General features: G+C 36.2%; 3 protein-coding genes, 1 long non-coding RNA gene and 1 pseudogene across 5 annotated transcripts; 2 read left to right on the forward strand and 3 right to left on the reverse strand.

The window, feature by feature from the left end:
* Positions 1-1,678: 1,678 nt before the first annotated feature.
* On the reverse strand, positions 1,679-7,758 carry LOC120008504. Its single transcript, XR_005470522.1, has 3 exons — positions 7,506-7,758; positions 7,356-7,413; positions 1,679-2,433 (listed from the first exon to the last, which is right to left on the reverse strand). It is a non-coding gene; the product is annotated as an uncharacterized LOC120008504 (long non-coding RNA).
* On the forward strand, positions 4,959-6,248 carry LOC120008495 (transcription factor MYB59-like). The gene is made up of 3 exons (XM_038858840.1): positions 4,959-5,137; positions 5,231-5,360; positions 5,465-6,248. The coding sequence occupies exons 1-3, from the start codon at positions 5,017-5,019 to the stop codon at positions 5,979-5,981; spliced, it is 768 nt and encodes a 255-aa protein (XP_038714768.1). The 5' UTR covers positions 4,959-5,016; the 3' UTR covers positions 5,982-6,248.
* A 465-nt stretch (positions 7,759-8,223) lies between the features above and the next one.
* Positions 8,224-9,433, reverse strand: LOC119981783 (annotated as a pseudogene).
* Positions 9,434-16,407: 6,974 nt separating this feature from the next.
* LOC120016166 lies at positions 16,408-18,062 on the forward strand. The gene is made up of 2 exons (XM_038868808.1): positions 16,408-16,719; positions 17,013-18,062. Exons 1-2 carry the CDS (start codon positions 16,651-16,653, stop codon positions 17,922-17,924), a joined length of 981 nt encoding a protein of 326 aa, XP_038724736.1. The 5' UTR covers positions 16,408-16,650; the 3' UTR covers positions 17,925-18,062.
* Positions 18,063-22,074: 4,012 nt separating this feature from the next.
* Positions 22,075-24,398, reverse strand: LOC120014788 (60S ribosomal protein L23a-like). Of its 2 annotated transcripts, none has more exons than XM_038866848.1 (4): positions 24,315-24,398; positions 24,148-24,218; positions 23,237-23,597; positions 22,075-22,405 (listed from the first exon to the last, which is right to left on the reverse strand). In XM_038866848.1, the coding sequence occupies exons 2-4, from the start codon at positions 24,161-24,163 to the stop codon at positions 22,321-22,323; spliced, it is 462 nt and encodes a 153-aa protein (XP_038722776.1). In that variant the 5' UTR covers positions 24,164-24,218; positions 24,315-24,398; the 3' UTR covers positions 22,075-22,320. The 2 variants fall into 2 exon arrangements, with proteins under 2 accessions (XP_038722776.1, XP_038722785.1); XM_038866857.1 differs by having other exon boundaries at positions 24,148-24,210; positions 24,315-24,395.
* Between the last annotated feature and the right edge of the window lie 46 nt (positions 24,399-24,444).

Below are 24,444 nucleotides of genomic sequence, written 5' to 3' on the forward strand. Positions count from 1 at the left end.
TGGAAGCACTATCATGCAAAGTCGCCATCATTTGGCCCCTATAAATAGCAACAGTTAATTAAATAACACGTAAACCTGATCAATCATAATGACAAAGACAATTCTTCTAGATCCCGACAAATGGGACTCCCTCCACCACAACAAGTAGTTAAGTGCAAAATGCAACGTCAAAACCAATATGTACCATTGCCAGTCCTTTCTATTTTTAATCCCATCGAGCACAACAAGGAAAATAAACTATATGTGATCTAAAATCACCTCACCTTATCATATCAATTATTATATATTATCATGGACTTCACAATGTATTGGTCCAAGGATAGTATTAGAAAAGTGGGCTAATTGTTGGAGCCACTATTTCTTTCTTTAGTCCCGCTAATATATCTATAGCCGCCTGAAGAAAGTGCACGTGTCCACAACCCCTTCCACAAAGCAAGTCGAATTAAAAAAAAAATCATAAAGTCAAAGAAGTAATGAACAATTTCAATGGCTGTGGAAAAAAGGACTACGAGTCTAGGCCCCATAGTTGTTGAACTCACGATAGCAAATCTGACTGGAATTATGGGGGCAAGATTCAACAATCAATGATTTATATCTAGGGGCTACTAGCAATCCTGTAAAATTCACACAACACGTTAGAGGATCCTTGACGAGAGATTCCGGCCAAGGAAGCTTCATTGCGATCAAGTTAGTGTGATGAGATCAATGATGCAAAAGACCGTTTTTATATCCCACAATTGATTCTTCTTAGATGTGGTTTTTAGACCAAAGATACGAGTCTTTAGGTTGATTGGACAATGGTGGTTTGTTCCAGATGTGTCAGAAGTAAGCTCTGAAGTTATTTTTTGTCATAAAAAAGTCTAACATTTTGATTTATTGTTACTCACGAGACAAGTGTGTGTTTCGAGATAAATATGAATGAATGATTGATAAAACAAGGCTTCGACTCGAGACCGGTTCAGATGAGGGATGGAATTATTGCTTTCGATAGAAAGTCTCATATGGAGAGGTATTTCAACACAAGGGTCGAGGTCGAGGTCAAGGTGAAGTGGAGGTCGAATTCAAGACGATTAAGGAATCAAGGTCGGAGAGATATGGGTTGATGTCATCGATGTGGAGGAATTGATGTCGACGACATGGAGTCTTGTTGTCAATGAGAAGGGGAATTGGTGTCGAAGTGAAGAGAATCAAGAGACACAATATCGAGGGAGGCCGAGAGAGGTCGGACTGAGACACGATGTAGGAAACAATAGATACGTAGTCACGGGGTCATACCTGCTTTGGAATCATGACTTTGCTGATCAATACCCGGACGATTTTTTATTATTAGAAGAAAAAATTTTTACGAAGATACAATACACATCTACGACGTACTTATTAATTATTAAACAGCCACTGCTAGTTTCATGGGCTTCTAAAACTCAAACAAGCACTAATTACAATCTATAGACATAGTTCTAACCATTTACATAAACAGAGCTATTTGTAGTTTAGTTTTAGCTTTGTATTGCTTCTAATTTTGTAGTGATGCTTACGAAACTTAGCAGATACCAGAAGATATCAACAAAAAAAAAAAAAAAAAAAAAACAAACTCGAATATCAATACTCTACACACAATTTAACAACGATGCCAGACACAAAATATATATATATATAGTTGGGATATACTGAGGAAGACATGAATTCTAATGAAAATTAGCATTCAATAAATATCATATGAGTATATATATTTTCGTAAGTTGCAAGTTTAACTGCAAAAAAATATCATCCAAAGACCATGGGAGATGGTCTACTGGTATGTTCATGAGAATAATCTTTTCTACGGAAGAATGTAAGGCAGTACACAAATCTGTGCGGACACACTTTAGACTAGATTCTATTCTAATAAAAGCCAAACACTCGTACCAAAAGTACAGTTAGTGACTTGCATACGAGAGATTGGGGATAATATTAAGTGGAGCAGCCACAGGTGGGTGGTGTCCACATCACAGTGCTTTGTCTTTTTGGGTAATCTTTTTATCCCAACCCCACTAGTCTCTTAATTCTTAAAGCGAGGAGGCACCACCCCCTTTCATTTTCTTTGAAATTCTTTGCTTCGTGGAACTCATACCGTGCTGGATACAGTGCTAACATCAACCACCCCCATATATGATGCGATATTCCACTTTGGATATCCCCTTATCTCGTTATTTATAGTGCCATATATATAGAAGCCACCTTCAACCATTTCCAAATATTGAGTCGTCACATCATATTGAAATAGAAAGCCTAGGACAGGACAAAATTTTGTGTTGATTGGTGGTCCTTGTATAACGAGTGGTCTTAACAACTACATAAACTATATCTAGATCTTTAGGAATCTTACCAGTTTCGATCCACCTGTAGAATTCTGAAAGCAGGAACCAATAATCAAAATGATGTAATCACTGAGACCTGTGCATCCAATAATATCACAATACATATTAGAAAGTAATAGAAGCAAGTTCAATACGTTAATTAATTCTAACAAATGCTATAAACAATCTCTGCAAATGCACTGTAAAGCAATTTACGAACATTTTTTAATTGAATGCCATACTTAACCCACATTTTCAACAAAGCTTGAAAAGACAATGTTACACCCCGTCCATTCTAATTCAAGATAGGGTTTTGTTAACCAATGCCCTTAGGCGATGGTTAAGAATTCACCAGCATGCCATGATGGAAAACTATCTCACCTAACTTTTTAAACTTAAAATACATATTCTAAATAGAGCTTTTTCAACTACAAAGCAATTAAGCATCTTTATGTCATTTATCCAATGCCCTACGGCCACGAGATACCTTTCCCTTCAAGATAAAACAAAAAAATAAAAGTTTGAGGTATTTTTTTAATATCGAATCAGCTATGCAAACATTCTGTATTTGAAATTCATATCACTGAGAATTAAGAGAGAGCTTGCATATCTGTTTATAGAAGCAAATATCTCACAAATCTCGATGTCAATGACTTTGAGTAAAAACTCAACAGCAGTCAATTCTTGAAAACAATCTATGTTAAAACGTTCATACAAACTTCTTAAAGCTTATGACATCGATGTATAAATAAGGCAGTAATAATACTTGTTTTAACACTAGTTGTCAAATGAAACCCATGACAATAATCTCCAATGAAATTAGTGATGCAGGGTTAGGAATCCTTATTAGAGTAGAATTTCCTTTAAATTGGCAGCATTCCTTTAAATTGCAGGTCAAGTCCTTATTAGAGTAGAATTTCCTTTAAATTAAATAAGCAGGCATAGTTGCTTCTAGGTTTTCTAATATTACTAGGATTTCATTGTAACATCTATTTAAAGGCTTGTTTGCCTCAGTAATAGGCAGCCTGAAATTTTACAGCAATATTTGCAATAGGGGAGATTCCTTTACAAGCTCAGTGAGAGGTTGAGAGGGGAAAGTAAGACTATCCAACCCTACCTGAGAGATTCAGGACAAACTGGTCTAAAATTTAGTGTCTAGGTTGCTCAATCCTAAACACAAATCTGCATCACTAGTTTCAAACTACATTGGTTGGTATCGGAGCAGGTTCTAAGCAACCTACAATCTCTCTAATCGTTTATGCTAACAAGGAGTGGTATAAACTACAGTCTTCAAATCGAGGAGATGACGAAATCTACCTCCGAGGGGGAGAACCAATCCTCTGAAATTACACTGGAGTCCCTCACAACATCTATTAACTACCTCGTAAAGAAACTGAATAGCACTTCAGAGCGTGTAGACCACTTGTGGAGCAAATCTATTAGTGAGCCAAATGAAGAAGCTAGCTTTGAGAAAGAGGGACCAGGCAGTAGCAAAAAGATTGCTGAAGGAAATTCTACTCTAATAAGGATTCCTAACCCTGCATCAATTAGTCATGCTAATTTATTCACTCTTAAACCACGCCAAAGATAACAATTTCATAATCTATCTATGATGGCAAATTTGTCTAGAGCATGAATGAAACAACACCAACAGCATCACCACGTTATTTAGAAGAACTCACCAGGCTTTATTAAAGCAAAGCTACTAATTTTAGCTAGTTTTGAGTCACAACAGTATATCTAAAGTAAGACAAAGCTGCTAGATGCACTAAAATCCAACTTCCGTATGCACTCTTAAGTACAAAGCCGTTTAATTAACAATTAAAACATATTTCCCAGAATAATATCTTGTTCCATATACACTTTTAAGACGGAGCAGGCCACTTATATGACCCCTGAACAGTTCCTTTCTATTCCCTGCTTTCCGAGTTTTGTCCTCTTCTTTTTCATTCATTTACCTAGCTTCTAAAATTGTGGCTTTTCCAAAAGTCAAGAGACACTACCATCATTTTCTTAAATTGAATGGACGGGAAGGAACTATAGGGACTTCCATCAATTTATTCTCCTCTATCCAATCAAGTCCCGTGCTCGTCTTTTTTTATATACAGCACTCTTCTTTATGCTTATACTTTTTGCCACTTTATGTGACAGGAATTACATAATACCGCCTATACAAAATCTTAGCATACGAGTAATATTGAACACTATTATAAGAAGGAGTCTGTACTTCTTAATTAGTAATACAATAATTTTTTACCCATGACTAGCTCATATAGTCAGAGACACCATTGATTGATCATATAATCAAAATGCGTCAACTTAACATCTTAGTCTGCAATTCAATGCTTAGAACAGTGCTATAATTTAGTATTGAAGATGATAGCGAGGGCTGGTTATGAGAGTTACATCAACAGATCAATCTCTTACTTTGGTTATTGCATTGTACGTAGCGGCTGACATCATATGCATTAGGATCCTATTATTAAGTAAGTATGTGCGCACTACACTTACTGTGAAGAAGCATTTTCCTATATTATAATAACAAAAGATTTTGCACAGTTACCAAGCGTATGGAAAATGGCTTATATATATACTAGTTGTATACACCAAAGTCTCCAAGTAGGTAAAGTAAATTGTCTTCTGAGGAAAAAGTTCTAGAGCAGAGATAAAGGGAATAATAATGAAGATAGTGCAAGAGGAAGTTCGAAAGGGTCCTTGGACAGAACAAGAGGACATTCTATTGATCAACTTTGTTCACTTATTTGGAGATCGTCGATGGGATTTTATTGCAAAAGTTACAGGTTTGAAGGTGGCGGGAGAAAAAAATAGGTAGGCTTTATATGGAAAAGGGTGGCTTCAGAAGGAGCATCCTTTAACCAATGATTTTGTTGTAGGTTTGAACAGAACAGGAAAGAGTTGCAGGTTGCGCTGGGTTAATTACCTACATCCAGGTCTCAAAAGAGGGAAGCTGACACCACAAGAAGAAAAGCTTGTGTTGGAACTGCACCACAAATGGGGAAACAGGTTCCATCTCATTTTTGGTTTCTTTTATATACTTCATCTAGGACATGCCGATTCTTCACTTGTTCTTTTTCCTGACTTTTCCATGATGCACACCTGTTTTCAAGATGGTCTAGAATTGCTCGGAAGTTACCGGGGCGAACAGATAATGAGATCAAGAACTATTGGAGGACTCATATGAGAAAAAAGGCTCAGGAGAATAAACGAGCAATTTCCCACTCAAAGTCATCTTCCAATCATTGTTCATCATCATCAAATGTTACGGCAGTGAATTCATTCCCGGTTCAAGATTCCGGAGGAGTTAGCTTTTATGACACTGGAGGACCTGACAAGCTAGATTTGGCAGGAAAGAACCAGGAGGTAGTCAAAGAAGGTGAAAAGGGTTACTCTATGGATGATATATGGAAAGATATAGATCTATCAGGGGAAAGCAATATAACACCGATTAATGGATTCTATGATGAAGGAAGTTGCAATTTTTTATATCCTTCAGTGGCTTCCACCTCATGGGAGTATTGTTCAGACACACTATGGAAGCTAGACGGAGAAGAGAGTAAGATGTTTCTCCCTGGAGATGAATTTTTTCCCTGCAATGAAGACGCAAGAGTGTTTTTAACCGGCTAATCAGAAATTCATTTATTTAGATTCGTTCATATATATAATAAGTTCCCAACAAAGCTCTAACCTGTACAGTAAGGTTTTCTCTATGCTTCCTGATGTAGTTTTCTATGTCCTTAAATCAGTGTAACTATCCTGTGGATATTTATCTTCCAGCATTTTGTGTGTGCTCACTTATAATAAGTGAGGAGGAAACTTCATCAGACCTCCTACATGGAGATTGGCATCTTCATGGATGTAATGTATAATATGCCTCTAAGTTTTCATTATTAAGCTTGTCCTATTTTACATCGATTTCATGGTTACCAGGGCAATCTGTCTATGTAGTTCCTACATGTAGATACCCACACACACACAAAAGATACATAAGTATCCACATAGCCAAGTGATATCACGCATAATACGTGTAGCAAATTGTTTTGATTATGTCCTCTCTTTTACCCTTCTTTTTCAGAAAGAGCTTATATCGACCCTTCAGTTAAAAACTTCAAAATTGCAGGAGTAAGTTCTCATCAAAATATAACGTCAATGCCAGGCATTGGTCAAAAACCTTAATCTACTTAATGCCTCATTTGACATCTACAACCTCCTTGGACACCTTCACAATTATGGTAAACCCCATACGCTTTATAGAAGATATCGAATAATGAAGTTAAGAATATTCACAGGGAAAGAAAATTTGTGACGTTGTCTATAATTGATTGTCAACAAGACAATATTCATCTCAGGTACTATTTTGCTTCCATCCCTCTTCCAGAAGAATTGAATTTTCATAAATAATTTTCACAATATAAGCCTTCTTAGGGAGATAGAAAATCATGCACAATTTGAGAACATAGGTAGGATCTTCCATAAAACATTTATTAGATTTTGATTTTTAACTTTTGGTCGAGGGTAAGGAAAAAGGAGTGATTCGCCAGAAATATTAAATTGGCGAGGGCAGAGATGCCAAAGAACAAAGAAAAATGGAAAACAAATCAGGAAGGAGAATGTCATCGGCCACACTGGCTGATCTGTGTGACATATTCAGCTCATTGGATACAGTCCTAATACCAATTTCTTTCAATCCTTCCGTCCTACTAGCACTAGCTCAGTGATTAGATACCAAGGTAAAATTACATTTATTTAATTGAAGTTTAAGAACATTCCATCGACCCATTCATGAAAAAAGTGGCTATGGTATTTGGTCAGCCAACAACCTAACATACACAAATACATCATAACATCAGAGGCGAAAGTGCTCTACTGCTTAACAGATAAGTAAATTTCCCAAAATCCCTAGTCCACATGCCTAACAAGTCACTTGAACTTAATTGACTGTCATGGTAAATGAAATAGAACAGGAGGAACTAATATGAAAATAACAAAAAATCGAAGTACCTTTCCTGGCGAAGCAATTTCAAAACCCTAGGAACCATGTTTCTTAATGAGACTGAATCTGCATTCAACGGAAACGGTGCTTGAGGGTAGGAAAAGACTTAAAAAAATGCGGCTCTAGTAATTTCACAATAGAACTCTCTGCGAACTTACTAGGGAAGCTTCAGTACCAATCGAGACAAACGAGAGAGCAAAGCTCTTACGAAACGGAGGGAAACGCGACTATTACTCCTTAGCAATGCACCGTTTGGTTCCTGCTTAATAGGGATACAAAAAACAAGCATTCAACGAGATTGTGATTTCACCGTATTTTCTCAAGATTTCTTGGAAACCAAACGAAACAGCGAGGGACTCTGCTTTGAGGCGGAGGAGTAGAGAGGAAGGCACGAATGAAACCGCGGCGGCAATTTAGTAACTTGTGGTCTTTTTAGAATTGTTCACGCGCGAGAAAAAGTTTTTAAACGCGGCGGATCTATCACCCAGGAATGGGCCGAGCCAGGGATTTGGCCCAAATGAGTTTCTTATTTGGGAGGCTCAGACTTACGACTGGGCCAAGCCCAGAATAAAAACCCGTGGTGAAATCCATATCCAAGAAAAATTTCTGGTGGCTGTCTAGGAAAAAATTGCTATAAGCCTATAAAGATTTATCTTTTTTATTTATTTATTGTTTTAATGTTTATAGTTACGAATACTTTCTAGAGGAAGTGCCATGGGTCCATGTCCCGGGTCCAGATTCTTCGACCAGCTGGCCTATTTTGTGTTTGTGGGCCTATGCATGTCAATTTGCTAAGCCCACTATTTTAATCAGATGAGTTTGTTGGTCCAATTATAGAAAATGTGACCTTACCTAAAATTTTGACCACCAGACTTTCCCAAGTACTTAGCAATCGATGGAATTAAAACAAGACGAATCACATTACATCAACAATTAACAAAACCCAGATACAAACAAATTTTCATCACAAGGACTGAGTTTGTAATAGACTTTCGAATTCTAGAAGCCAGAAGAGGGAAGTTGTTCGTGGGTGCTTGTGCTGATGAAGAAGATCTCATAAACAATGGCAGCGATGGCAGAACCAACAAATGGGCCGAGCCAGTAGACCCAGCAGTTGTCCCATGTCCAGCTAACCACGGCCGGTCCAAATGAAACAGCTGGGTTCATGGACGCACCATCGAAGGCACCACCGGCTAAGATATTGGCACCCACAATGAAACCAATTGCGATTGGTGCAATCACCCCAATACCACCCCTCTTTGGGTCCACGGCAAACCAAAGGTCATCACGATTTCAAACACTACTGCGTTCCAAACACCAACCCCGCTCGACAGGCCAAAAGCCGCTGTTTCCTGAAACCCAACACATCAAACACAAATTTTAATCCGAAAATATTAAGCATTCTAGTATTTTTTGTCTCAGCTATCTCAAATACTAAGATAGAAATCGTATCTTGAGCCTCTCATGATCCATATGAAATCGTTTACGTTCTATCTCAGTATTTGGAACTCCCACAACAAAAAACACTGGGATTTGTAATCAAATTCAATGGTTGACATTAATTGTGTATGGACCATATTGAAAAGTGGTTAATTAATTCTTACAAGTCCACCGGTTGAGAACTTAAGGAGCAGGCAAGCCACAACAGATCCGAGGAGCTGGGCAATCCAGTAGAGAATAGTCCTAATGAATGTTATGTGGCCACCAATGAAGGCACCAAATATGACGGCAGGGTTTACATGCCCTCCAGAAATGTTGGCACCCACTGAAACCGCCACAAACAGTGCAAATGCATGGGCTAGCTATGCTGCCACTAGGCCTGCTGGTGTAGTTGCCCCATCACTCGTTAGCCTGTCTATCAAAAACACCACAAATCCCAATCATGTTTGTGAATTCTACAAAATACTAATCAATTTCTTCAATTTAACCAAAAAGTACAAAGTTTATTCTCACTGAATGACATGCCAGAGCCTTCACCGGCAAAGACAAAACTGAGCATGGAAATGAACTCAGCGAGAGCCGCCTTAAGGGTGTCCGGTTGGCCGACTTCAGCCGGAGATCCAATTGCAATTCTACTGATCGGCATCTTTGAAACAGAGTTGCTCACTTGCTCTCTGTTTTCTTTCTACTAATGGTGCTTTCTTGTTGCAATGCTCAGTCGTGTTATACATATATACATGATATTTGGGGAATTAACTGGAATAGCCGGTTTGCGTCCACCTGTCTCTGTCTTCTAGGACGGTTAGGCGGGGAGCCTCCTATTTGTTCCCATATTGCCACGTGTATGGCTGACTTGAGAACGGACCAATTAGAGTGCGGAAAAATTCTTATGATCACCGACTATGGGGCCCCAATGATTACTGTGGGTCTCGGCATGACCAACCACGAGGTTTGTTTAGGGAAATGTGCACACATATGTGACGTAACCCATCGAGATTTAGGGTTTCATAATTTTTTAGAGTGTATAATTAACGACATGTAATAGAGGCGAAAAAGTCACACAAATTTAAAAAAAAAAAAAAGTGATGTTATATGACATACTTGTTAAATTATTAGATTTAAATTATAAACTCTATAATTCTAAATAAATTGCGGAGCTCCCAGGTCTAATCTATCGTGGATTAGTCGTGCTGACCTAGCTATTATCTTGCACTAATCATTTTAATTATGTTAATTTTGTTTTAGTGGAGATCATGAAATCGTTATGATGTGAGCAAGATCATTGACGTGGTCAAGACTGTAATTAGCGAAAGTTATAATTTTCAATCATGATCTGTATTTGCCTCGTCCTCGAATAAAAACGTGAGAGGCATTAGTCTAATCATATCCACTTGTATTTATTAATCGTGGACGGCTATTAGGGGGGTATTTTTAAATGAAAAGGCCGGGTTTTTTTTTATTATAATTATTTACGTTTAAGTATCTACTATTATAAGTACTGAGTTGGTCCATCCTAAGACCAAGAGCACTGGACTAAAGCTTCAAATTTTATTCAAGCCCAGCTACTCTTGTAAGTTAGTCCTGATGCGCGACACTGGGCTTCATACTTTCATTCTAGCCCACAAGGGCACCCACGTATGAAATAGAAATGTAGAACCTATATCAAGTTTATCAACGGCTCAACCAAATCAAGCCCAAAAATTACACTTGCTGGTCGCCCAGTCTTATCCAACGTTTAGGTCAAGTCCAAACGGCCCAACCAAAGGTTTTTTTTTTATCCGGGCCCAACCAAACGTTTGGTTCACAAGTGTAACAACATTAGGAGTGTGTTTGGATTGAGAGATTTGGGAAAAAGGGAAGTAAAGGAAAATATATTTTTCTTTCAATTCCCTTATTTTGATAGTTTATAAAAAAAAATAAAGGGAGGGATTTGAAGGAAATTGGAGAGAAGATTTCATTAAATTTTTGTCAAAATTCTTCACCTCAAAATGGAATCATTTGGAGGGAATGAATGACTAATTAACTTAATTATAAGTTAAAAATATATTTTATCATTGTACATAACATTTTGATATAAAAATGAGGACAAATTAGTAAATTAAACTAATGTTCTTTCATTTCATTTTTTTTTTATCTATCCAAACATGAGAGAGAAATGTATTATTCTTTCTCTTTTCTTCTCTTCCCTTCTCTTCCTTTCCCTTTCCTTCCCCAAATCCCTCAATCCAAACACACTCTAAAGGGAAAATCCAAAACTTGGTTCATTGTGTACTATTTTCACACATGTTGGTTAAAGTTGAGCACTCTATTACACCACAATAATTTTGGTTGGAATCCATTTCTACTACTTTTGCTGACTTGAGAATTTGCTAGAGATATTTTCCACTCATATGTTCGGATAGTGTCATATTCACACATGTTTGCCTTTTTCCCAATTTGAACAAAAAATGTCTTTTCAAATTTCATGGTTCATTAATTCCACAACAAACCATCTCATATAAATATATATATACACATGTACATAATACATATATATGTAGTTGTAGTTGTACACTGTCTGCATATATATATTATATTTACATAAATAATGTATGGTGTCTAATTGGGTCCCTAGAAATGGAGCCTAGGCCTGCTTGAGGCATTGAGCTGGGCTGCCCAGGTCCGATATAATTTTAGGCCGGGCCTAGGCTCGCGAGCCAAATGGTGACTCCTACCTATATGCACCAAGAGTGTTTACATGTATTATGATATATATATATATATATGATACCAAAATCACATTTCACTAAAATACAATTACATGTCGGATGAATTTGGTGTGGTCTACCTTGCAAACGACTAAACAGGTATTTTGTGCATATAGAGTATATATGCTGATTAGACATCGTGACCATCATTACATGCATGATGATAACTCTCGCTGATGCGATACATTCTCAGAACCTACAAAATACATACGTATCATGAAATGTAGTTTTACTCTAACAACATTCGCATGTGCCACGCCGCAAGGAAAGTCCTTCCGGGTGGCGTGTTGTGAGGGGCACGTCCAGCACGTGAGAGACTTCGCTAGCTCTGCATTTTCCAACACGTGTCGTCTCGTAAGGCAACCCCATATGACTTTGTACCTAATCACCATGTGCTAACCGCAAGCTGACAATCTAATTGGCTTGCCACTGTGAGTTTCTTAGGCCCCACCATTCGAAGACAAACTGTTTAATTAATTGGAATTTTAAGGGGTTTTTTTTAGTTAATTTAATGTGCCGCATTACGACAAAAAGTGCTATTTTTTTAGAGGCTTAGAGAACGATAGAGTCTGTTAGGGGACTGATACCAACATCCCACATTGTTTAGATGTGAGAGTTGTGATCTATTAATAAAGATGACAAATAGGGGTATCAAACAATTGGTTTGGTCGGTTTTTTTACATAAATTTAATCGATAGGTTTTTGACGGTTTGATCAATTTTTTCTGATTTTTTACTAGTCCTGAATAACATATATTTTATAATAACCGACCAATCGATCGGTTTTACGGTCGGTTTGTACAATTTTTTTTTTGACCACCCTAAGGACCAATGTCTTCCTTAATAAGCCAACATGTTTTTTTAGGTAAGTAGCCCATTTTGTTGATTACAACCTGCCCATATGTGGATAGTGATTGAGTTTGTGTGATTGGTTGAGAAATGTATGAGCTTGTTGGGTGCGTGAGCCTGACTTGATTCTTAATAGGGACACGTGTCACCGTTTAATAATGAGAGGAAAAATCGTAGCTTTTCACGATTTCACATGAATAGGTCGACAGGTAAAGTCGTTACAGCTAGTTGGAGTAGGAGTAGGGAGGAGGTAAAATGTGAACTGATCCACACTTTTCCAGACCAATCTTCGAAGATAAAATTATCGTAATATGATCATATTGTTGTCCGTATATACAATCTTCAAACATCATACACTTCGCTTTCTAACATACTTTGTATTCAAAATTCTTTGAAGAAAGAAGATAATATGAAAATGTCGCGATCATGAGATGATTTTCCACTCAAAACCGTGTGAACTGTTGATGAAGAATTAATAATGATCTTTTTTTTAAAAAAAAAAAAAAATTTCTTACCTCATAAGATTTTATTTTCTTTAGTAAATTAAGTTATTAAATATATGTTTAGACATAATAACACGCATAAACATGGTACACTGCATTAAGAGAATTCTTTTCTTTAAAAAAATATATAGAAGCCTTGTCTTATTTGATGTATATATAAATAAATAACTTTTGTCCGTTTCGTAGTGTAATAAAATAGTTAGGCAACAAATGTTCATATTGTATCATATAAAGAATGAGTAAATTAAGAAACTATTAGGGGAGACCAAACAGTACTTCTCATTTCTTGGTTGTATGTCACATGCATGTAACTTCAACCCCAACAGCTGGATTAAAGAATAATTACATAATATAAGACAAATTTGGTCATCATTATTGATTAACTAATGGCCGTGGTTGTGGTGGTATAACGGTTGCATAGTTTTTTTTTTTATTACAACCTAAGTAGATGTAAGAACAACTACACACTATCCGTGAGTATTGCATAACGGTTGCATAGTTATGTGATATCTTAGCATACTTTGTTATAATTATTGGAAGAATTTAAGAGAGATAAGAAGAAGAAAATAGGGAGAAGGAGAATAAGAGAAAGAGGTTTAACCCAATTCACTTGAAATATTGATCGTTTTAGGTTTAAGGCCAGTACTTTTTTTATTTTTAGATATATAAAATGTTATAATGTTGGATAAGCTTATAAATCATATCACTCGACTTTCACTAACCAATGTGGAATTTTTTTTTTTTTTGTAGTCTTAACATGCTTTGCCTCTATAAAGTCCAAAAATGATAGTAGAAAATTTTAAAAGAGTGTTGAAACAGCTTGTCGGCGTTAAGGCTAAGAAAATTCTACGTGATATATATCCATACATATATATATAATATTAGTACATTATCCATGTTCATTGTCTGTTAAAACTTGGGGTATATATTATGATCGGGGTTGCTTTAGTGTTAAAAAAAAAATGAGGAATCAAGGTTACTAAAATAAATAAATAACAATGTTTTGTTGCCACATATCGATTGGACTCGTGTTGAAATGGAAAAGGACATAACATTGTGTTACTTGTAGCTTATAAAAGAAAAACAAAAATAAAGGCATTGATTCAAAAATGATACATATCTTAGTCATTCTAGTGGCTGACATGTCACTTTTTGGTTCAATCATTAGGTTTTGTGGACCCCTACAATTACATCAATCAAGTGACAAGATGAATAATTGGGATGATTTAATTTCATTAACTGCAATTTCAAACATTTTTTGTATTGTTCTGTATTAATGAATCGGATATATACCTACATGTGATCACTAATTGGGTTGGATACATGCAAGAAAGTAAAATAAGAGAATTTGTATGCGTATATGTATGTATGTATGTATAACCGGACTCGGTTTGTGGATATATAGCATTACCAAATAAAAGAAAGTTATAAAAATAAGTAAACTATTATTATATAATGGAGTAGATTTCAGTTTTCTCGAGCAGTTCACAAATCAATCTAGTACACCCCCTGTCTAGATAGTAGATAATATAGGAAATTGGGTCCATCTCATAATTAATGTATAACTATTTTAATCCGCATTTATTTAAATACATATATTATACCAAAAATGTGAGATATGAAAAGGGTATATGATCCGACGGCCAAAAATGAATCCAGTCATCCAAGTTATTCAAGTACAACTAATAAAGAATGTAAAATAGCATGAACTCTTGTATCTTTATCATTGGATATAAACTGTTATTTCTGAAACTCGAACTACAAAAGAATCAGCGAAGTTCACACAAGTGCACGTATATATATTTTGTATATATATTTTTATGTGTGTGTGTATATATATATATATATGTATACATGAATTCTCCTATGTGGACCAAAAAGTGTGGACCAAGTTTGTGGACCAAAATTCAATAGTTGTAATAAACCACAACATAAGTGGGGGCCACACATTTATTATGGGACCCATTACATCTATGGTTGAAAAACAAGTCCACAAACTTGGTCCACACTTTTGGTCTACATAGGAGAATTTCTGTATATATATATATATATATGTTTGGATATTTAAACTATGATATTTGAAAAGTTTACTTTCACTTATTATCTAATAGTAATGAACAATACACAATAACCTTGAAATTATACATTTTATTATTGTTAATATTAAACAATAACACATAACAATACTTATGTGTTCTAGTTATCCATTTATATATAATTTAGTTTTCATTAATTTTAATATATATTTATGTTGACTTTTTGAGTTAATTTATGAGACCAAACATTAAATGATGTTCATCGATAATATCATTTAGGTTGTATTATTATAAAATAGTCCTAACAATTTTGTTGGAGTCACTGCCCTGAACCCCCACTAAATTTTTTTCAAATAAATCAAAATGCATTAGCCCAACCCATCATCAATTTCTAGCTCTCCCCTGTCCATAGTGGTTAGGTTAGTGTTTTGACGCTGGTCTTTAGATCTGACCTGCATATAGAGTCCTGTCAAGCATGTGTGCGGTGTATGATTCAATTCATTCCGAGCCGCTCGTGGGTGTCCCTCGTTTAAATCTATTTTATTTGATATAATTACCCCGCGTGTTTTTTTTTTCCACTTGTTCATTAGATCGGAGTTGTTTCGATCTGTGTTACTGAAAACATTATCGCGAGGCCTGTGTCTCGGTAAGTTGGTTGCACTCGTTTCGAGTTGCATTCTCAGGGTTGGTGTGAGCATCCCTTGTACGAGGTTTTATTATTAGAGTAATACGACATTAACTCAAAATAAGACCATCATTTTACTCCCAAATTTATGTGATATCGAAATAGTCATTGATTACAAATACACATGTAGGGTCTACTTAATATCCAACACTCCATATTAATTGGGGGTCACATTTTGAGGGTCTCAAGTATTATTTTTATTATTAATAAAAATATTGATTATAAAACAATTAAGAATGAAAAAATGTAAATTTTGTGAGAAAATTTTCAATTTAAAGGAGTGAAACCAAAGATCTCGAGGGGTTCAAAAGAAAAAAATCATAATAATTTTTAGCCTATTTCTTTTATACTCACTTATTAATTATTGAGGAAGGGACTAATATTCGCTTTAAATAGAGTGTTGTGAAAAAAAAAACAAAATAGAGAAACAATCAACGGTTGAGATTGCAATTGGAGATCCATCATAATCCCCTTTCCTTATTTCCTCGGGTTGACCCGAGTAATCCGCTGAAATACAATTTCGTAATAATTTGAGAAAAACTTGCCTTTCAACAGAACCAAAACCGCGTAAAAACCAGCAGTTCAGCACATTTCATTTTTGAGGAGAACAGCCGTTTACATTTCATTTCCACATATACAAAAGGAATATGGAAAAGCTAACTGGTTTCGAGTGATTGACTATGAACACAAGAAAATCAATATTAGTGCCATTAGAAGAGAGAAAGAGAGAATATAAGAAAGAGACAAGAGTCCCGAAAGAGAGGGTGGAGGAGATTTTAAATTTTAATTGAATATTGTGATTGGAAGGAAAAGAAAAAAAAGAATCAAGATGGTATCTTTTTATAACTGGAAGTCTTTGGGTATTCCATATTTTTCTTTGATGTGGACTTTTTTTTTTTTTTAATCATTTTGGAGTCTTATGAGAAACCCATCTCTCTATATTGTCTTTCTTTATGTGCCTCTCTGTTTTTGCTCTATAAATGACTGGTCATATTTGTTTAAACTCCCCACCCAATACTTGTCTTCCCTGGTATTTCTTTTGTTATGCAAAGTGAGCATAAGCTTTTAGAAGTTAAAATGGAGGAATTGGATTTTGTTTGGACTTATGAGGAGGTGGGTTTCTTTTACTTTGCCTTTTTGGTTATTGTACTTCTGTGGGTCTTGTCTGTTCTGACATTCAAGCCCTGTGTTTCTTCTTCATTTGTCTAATCAATATGATTTTTCAGTGTCTTTTATATCATACCCATCTTGATATTTTACTCAATTGTGATTCATATTTATGTTAATTAGTCTCCCAAGCTGAATTGTTGCAAGACGACTTGAGTTTTTTTCTTGAAAATCTTCAGTTTATCAACTGTTTGACGAAATGCCTACTTTAAACTGACTAATCTGTTATAACATTTCAGGCAATTGAAGATTTGAAGCAGAATCTTCTATACACAACCATTGAATTAGAGTCACTGAAAAAAGAAGCAAGTGAAAAGATACAAAAACAGAAGGAAGATATGAAGTGTTTGATCAATCTTGTAAGAATTGCTTACCAACAAAGAGATGAAGCAAAAGAACAGCTGCAGCTACTACTAATCAAGAAATTCAATCCTTCAAGCCCTACTGAGCTTAATCCAATCCTTCCTCATACCCAACTAGAAAGTCCACTTTTATTGCCAGCAAAAGCAAATTCAAGCGTAACTGAATCCAACAGTTTATCTGAGACTTATCATAGTCACTACTCACATGGCTCTCCCCCTGTTGATTCCTTTTACAATCCTGTTTCATCGCCCGATTTCTCGACCATCAATGTAGTTGATTCTAGAAAATTGGGTGCTTTTGTGAATCAACCATTTGTTCTGGACGTCAATGGCTCAAACCCCTCATCAGTTTTAGTCTCTTCAGGAGTGCCTAAGATTGATAGAGCTACTTCTGTTATTGACAGTTTTGCTAAGGGAAAAACTTTGCCTCAAAAGGGTAAGTTGATGAAATCAGTGATGGAGGCCGGTCCTCTGCTTCACACACTTCTTCTTGCTGGTCCACTTCCTAGGTGGAGGAATCCTCCTCCAATTCAACCATTCAAAATTCCTCCTGTTACCATTTCTGAGACTCTGAACAAAAATCCAAATGGAGCTGCTGCTAATCCAAGCGGAATTGTTCAGAAATCAATTAGTCCACCGATAATATTTAACTTGTCTTCTCAAATGTGTTCAGCATCAATGTTAAGTATTGTTTCTTCTCCTAGTTCAGGCCATAACAACGGATTGCTGTCCTCTGGTGCCCTTACGACCAATCAAGTCCCTGCTACCAAGCGACAAAGGTTTCATTGATGTCTTTAACATTTTTTATTGCCATTTTTGTAAAAATTTAATGCAGTATTCGAAAGAGTAAAATGGATACCCTTTTTTTTGGGTTTGAATGACATAAAGTCAAATTATGCACTGATGCATTCTTCTCCCGGTCGAGTTAATTGATCTTTCTTTCTAGATTCATTTGCGTAAAAGTAGTTGTTTATAAAATGTCTTCAAGTCTGCTGATAGCTCAGTTCAAGAAGAAGAACGATGCAGAAGAATCAATTTGATTTTGAAGAAGGTGAAGGTGAAGGTGAAGGTGAAGGTGAAGGTGAAGGTGAAGGTGAATGTGATGAGGGTTGTTGAGACATTTTGTCGAACACTTGATAGGCGTACGCAATTTCACAACATAACACCTCAAATCTTAGCATGAACCAGCTCGTATAAAATTAAAAAAAAACAAACAAACGAGAAAGCCACAGCAATATCTCACAAGCATACAAATGACCATTATACGTCACCAACATCAGTTAATCTACACATTTTCATGAATAAAACGAGGCTACGCAATGGGTGCCGGGGCTCTGCTGTAATAAAATTACAGCAGGCCCCGCTGTAATGACAGTTTGGGATAAAAAAAAATTTTATTTTATTTTGAAAAAATTATAAATGTGTAGTTTATGGTCTAACGAATCTAACGGTATATTTTTTGTTCAAAACAAAAATCATATGCTATATGAAAAATGCTTAACAATTTTAGACCGTCGGATATAAACTCAAAACATTTAGGTGTCTGGATCACGATGAATTTGATTTTTGTTTCGAACAAAAAATATACCGTTGGATTCGTTAGATCATAAACTACACATCTATAATTTTTTCAAAATAAAACAAAAAAATTTTTTGTCTAAAAGTGCCATTACAGCGGGGCCTGCTGTAATTTTATTACAGCAGACCCCTGCCACCCCTATGCAATACTAAGAGTTCAACGACTCACGAAGTAAACTATAAACTAGACAAAGGAGCAACATGAATGAACAACAAGATCTCAGATCAGCCCCCCCAACACTTTGAAGCAAACCCAAATACTCTGAAGCAGGTTAAATCGCAAGCCGACCTTGTTGACCTTGAGTGGCTGCACCAGGCACCGGCTGTGCCATATCAAATTTTATTTTTGAGACCAAAATTGATTTTCAGACTTAAATTTAGTAGCACCCGTAATTATTGCAAAGAGATCCGACAATCCAAAACCAAGGGTTCAAAGGGAAAATCATTATATAATATTTTAATGAAGTAATAGCACATTTATTTGATTCTCATTTATTACCAATGGAAGGGTCTTCCCTGTTACTTGAGGAAGGGGCTAATGAGGATTTGGAAAGAAAATATTCGCATTAAATAGAGTTTGATTATAGAAAAAAAGAGAGAGAAACAAATCAGTGGTGGGGATTGCGATGTACATTCATCACAAGCACTAAAATTGATTAATTTAAGGGAAATTCCAAAAAATAAGGTTTATGTGCCTTTCTGTTTTGCTCCATAAGTAACTCACTAGTCATCTTTGTCTGAACTCTCCCAACCAATACCTTTGTTCTCTGGTTTTTCTTTTTTCTTCTTTTTTTTGGACATAGAGAAGCTCTTAGGTGATGGAGGAATTTGAATCCAATATTTGGCCTTATGAAGAGGTGGGTTTTTTTTTTTCCTTCTCATCAACGATGATTTTTCACTATACACGTGATGGATTCCCGGTGATGTTCTCATAGACTCGTATAGCCGATCCCAAACTTTTGAGATAAAGGATCGGATGATAATGATGATGAACGATGATTTTTCACTGTTTTTTTTTAACAATACCCATGTTGATCTTTTACTCATGTTTGGTTAATATTACTGTTGCTTTGATGTCAAGTTATCTGTTTTGCAATCTATCAAGCACACTCTCTTGCATTATATGCAGAAGTTAATGAATTTGTTTCTGTATGATTGATTAATTGACTGTGTTTGTCTCTGCCATGATTAAGAATTTCTCACTATTAAAGTTAATCAATTTTCCCCTTTATGTCTCTTGCAGTAACTGTTTGATGAAATCCCTGACTGAAGAATCTGTTATTGAATTACAGGCTATTGAAGAGTTGAATCGGAGACTTCTGTACAGATCCATTGAATTAGAGTCGCTGAAAAAGGAAGCAAGTGAACAAATACAAAGGCAGAATGAACATATAATGAATTTGATTGAACTTATAGGATTTGCTTACCAACAAAGAGATGATGCCAAGGACCAATTGCAGAGACTGCTCCACATACTCAAAAGCCCTTCTCAACTGAATCCAATCCTTCCTCATAACTATTCACAAAGTCATCTTTTGATGCCAGAATATGCAGACTCAAGCATGACTGAATCCAATAGTTTCACTGAGACTTATAATGCTGTGCCTTCACCCAATTTCTCGACCGTCAATGTAGTTGATTCTAGACAATTGTGTACGTTTGTGAATCAACAACCCTTTGTTCAGGACTTCAATTGCTCAAATCCGTCAGGTTTAGTCACATTGGGAGTGCCTAAGATTGACAGAGCTACTGCTGTTATTGACAGTTTGGTTATGGGAAAAGCTTTGCCTCAGAAGGGTGAATTGAAGCAAGCTGTGATGGATGCAGGTCCTCTGCTTCAAACACTTATTGTTGCAGGTCCAGCTCCCAGATTGAGTAATCCTTCTTCAATTCAACCCTTCAAAATTCGTCATGCTACCATCCCAAGTTCCGCGGCTGGGAGCCAAAATCCAAATGTAGCTGCTTCTGCTGCATCAATGTTAAGTAATGTTTCTTCTCCTAGTTCAAGCCAGAACGACCAGTTGCTGTCCTCGGTATGTTGTAACCCTACTACCAAGCGACAGAGGTTTCATTGATGTCTTAAAATATTTTTTAATTCATTTTTTTAGAAAATCTAATTCAGCTGTCAAAGGTTTTAACTTTCAATTGGATATACCCTTTTATTCTGTCTGAATTCATTTGCATAATTCTTTACTTTGTCACAATAGATAATGAGTGAAGTGAGTAGAAGTAGAAATAGTGGATTTGAATTTGGTGTTTAATGTTATGGGTTGGTTGCAAATATAGTTTTATGTTTTCATGTTAATGAGATATCCCTCGTATGGATTCCTATATATAAAGCCAAGCCCTTAGCCCTTTTTCCTTGGGCTCAAATACTATCAAGTGAAAAGGTGTAAGGGAGAAACAAAGTCGTACGGACCCGACATATCTACGGGAAATAGATAACCTAATATGAGTCCGAAGTATCCACGGGAACCGGACAACACAAAACGGACAATATTGTTGGCATCTATGGGGATGTGGATTTACAGCATTTCATTAACATTATGAAGCCCGAAACTTTGTGAATGGCCAGAAACAAAGTAAGAAGTTGACAGAATTGTTCCAAGGAATAAGTAGGACGTTAAAGTCGTACAAAATCAATGAAGAGATGGACTAATAGATGACAATGCTTAAACTTTGGTATCATCTTAGCAGACTTAATTAGCTTGATGACAGCATCTATATATCATTAACATTGGAATTTTTGGATGATAACTAGCTGTTCCTACGAAAAGGAAACTTTAATGGGTAGTCTTGTGCCCATATACGTTGCAGCTTTACTTCAATCGTTTCATCTATATATATTTTTTGGACATTCCCTTGGAGCCTCTCTGGTAAATGTAGGGAGGCTAACCATCACAACTTCTGTTGATGGCTTTAGCTGCCGTTTTTGGCATCAGCTTTCTCTCATTGTGTGTTACTTCAGACTACCAGATCAAATTTGCTTCTCAACTAACAGAATAGGCATCTGGTTCCAAAACAACCCGGAATGATGCCAACGCTGATATTTCACCCCAGTTTCACAGCTTTGGACTAGAACCCTCAATCGTATAATCTCTTCATATGCTTCAGTTCAAGAAGAATGAATCAGAAGCTGCTGAAAATAAAATTGATTTCAGCTGAGCAATTTGCTATGGTGAAGTTGAAGGAGGTGAAGAGTGGTCAAGACATCTGCCTATCTGGGCTCATGCCTTCCACATAACTTGCTTTCATAGATGGTCACAGGGTGACTCTGACTGCCCTCGCTGTAAGTCGTGTCTATAACTTCGGTATTGACCAGGAATGTTCTGTTCATATAACTTCTGATAACTTACAGATATAATAATCATTCAAAAACATGCCAAACCATGGCACAAGAACTAGAATCTGGGGATTAAACTTCATGCCTACACTGTCCCAATGTCAGATCAATAAAGACACAAAATAAACAGCCTTCAATGGCACAAAATTACAACTTTCAACTAAATTTCCAAGTACCATGGCTCAAAGTTCCAACATAACTGTCTCATTCTGGATAACCGGAAAAAAAAAGAAGGAAAATTGCTCAGAAATGACCATGCATGGCTTAAATGATTCCAATTTTGTTCGCCACATCCAAAGCATCATAGTCTGGCGTCAACCTAACATATGCTTTCTTGGTACCATCAGGCCTGCACAACACAAAATCATGAAATGTTACTAACCCTTGAACTTTTGAAGAGAAGTAGAAAACACAAAGCACCTTTCCTACAAATAAAACTTGGTAACTCCAATAGCATGTGAGATGTTAATTGATGGAAAGGTCTCTTCTTTATGCGCATTTATTTGTGAATTAAAAAAGCTATCTACCCAGAACAATAAAGATCACAGAAACACAGAAAAAAAGGTTCCAAATCAACCACCAAGTATTCTGCATCTCAAGTACTCAAATACAATTGTAAGAAAAACCCAGGAAAAAATGAAAAGGATTTATAATGAAAACGAGCCACCAAATTAATTACATGCCAACATTCCGAAACCTAGCCTAGACATGCCTTCAAGGCTACAACTCTCCTTAAGAAGCTAAGATAGACATTCATAACAAAGTAATAAAACTAAAATTTCTTACAACAAATTGCAACTCTTTATATGGCTGTTTATTATTGTGTACCTTGCTGCACATACGCCCCAATGATAATTTCATATGAAATTTAATAGAAAACCAATTATTGACAACCATCACACAGAATTCGTTTTTTCAAAATATTCAACTCAGTCACCATTCACCAAGCATTCAAATCCAATACAACAAAAGGTTTGCTATCAGTGCCAAACAACACAACAATTAAGATGAACTGGTGTAACGAATATCAGTTCCGGAAGATCAAAACAAAAATTGCACTGAACTTATACTAGATGAGATTAGTCGGGGCTTGAAACTGCATAAGTACATATCATAATCTTGAAAAGTGCACTCAGCAAAAATAAAATTGCAGGCAAGAGAAATAGTGGCTTTGCATTACCTAATCAAGGTATTCACTTTCTTAGCCTGAATATCATACATCTTCTTCACAGCATCCTTGATCTTCTTCTTGTCAGCACGAATGTCAACAATAAAGACCAAAGTGTTGTTGTCTTCAATCTTTTTCATGGCAGACTCGGTGGTGAGAGGAAACTTGAGAATCTGATAGTGATCAAGCTTGTTTCTAGGTGGAGCACTTATACGAGGATACTTGGGATTCCGATCCTTCTTCAATGTCCTAGGTCGATGAAATGTAACTTTCGTTCGGATCTTTTTAGCCTTCTTCTTGAAGGTTGGTCCTGATTTTACTGCTTTTGCAGCCTTAGCAGCCTGGGCCTTAGGATCAGCCTTCTTTGTACTCTCTATTGCAAAATTAATTACAACTCAACATATAAATAAATATAAATATACGTATAAAACATAAACATATAAGAATGCATATTACCAAAAAAAAAACCTGTACAAAGGGATCGAAATGTCAGAGGGATGCAAGTTCCTTAATTTCTAACTACATATTAAATTCCTCGTTTCAGAACTTATAACACCAAATAAAGCATCAAGCTAAATATAAGCTTATGAGTCCACAAAATTTACTACAATTTTTCCCTATCCAAAGATTCCAAGGGAAAAACATTCAGAAAATATAGTAGAACCGAAATCAATCAACAATGAAAGCAAAACTAAAATCAATTTCCATATAAACCACGCCTAGAGCTACAACAGTACACTGAAATGGTCAAGATGTCCCGCAACTATACATGGTTCCTTCAATATCCAGTAAAAACCAAAGAAACGATACAACAAATCACACTGTCATTCTCTTCTCATCGTCCGTTCTATCGGCGACATAGAGCCGACCTCACGAACATTGAACAACATACGTATTCAAAAAAAAAAGGATTACATCCGTACCTTTCGGAGGAGCCATCGGTTAATACTGAAGAAGACGCTGCAGCTCTCAACCCTTCCACTTACCTGGAACCCTAATAAAAACCGAAACGTATTAGACAACACAAAAGCTAATCGCGCACAAAAACTTGTGCTAGAAAGCGAGGGAAGTTAAGGGGTCTGAGACGGACCTGAAGGAGGGAAGCAGATTCGCCGTCTCTAGGGTTTGGAACTAAGTAAGACGAAGCTAGGTATATATCAAAAGTTCCATTGAAATTACATAAATGTCCAAATGCAAAGCTAAAATGAGTACCAGATGCT

The sequence above is a fragment of the Tripterygium wilfordii genome, chromosome 2, assembly GCF_013401445.1.
Source record: "Tripterygium wilfordii isolate XIE 37 chromosome 2, ASM1340144v1, whole genome shotgun sequence".
NCBI lineage: Eukaryota > Viridiplantae > Streptophyta > Magnoliopsida > Celastrales > Celastraceae > Tripterygium > Tripterygium wilfordii.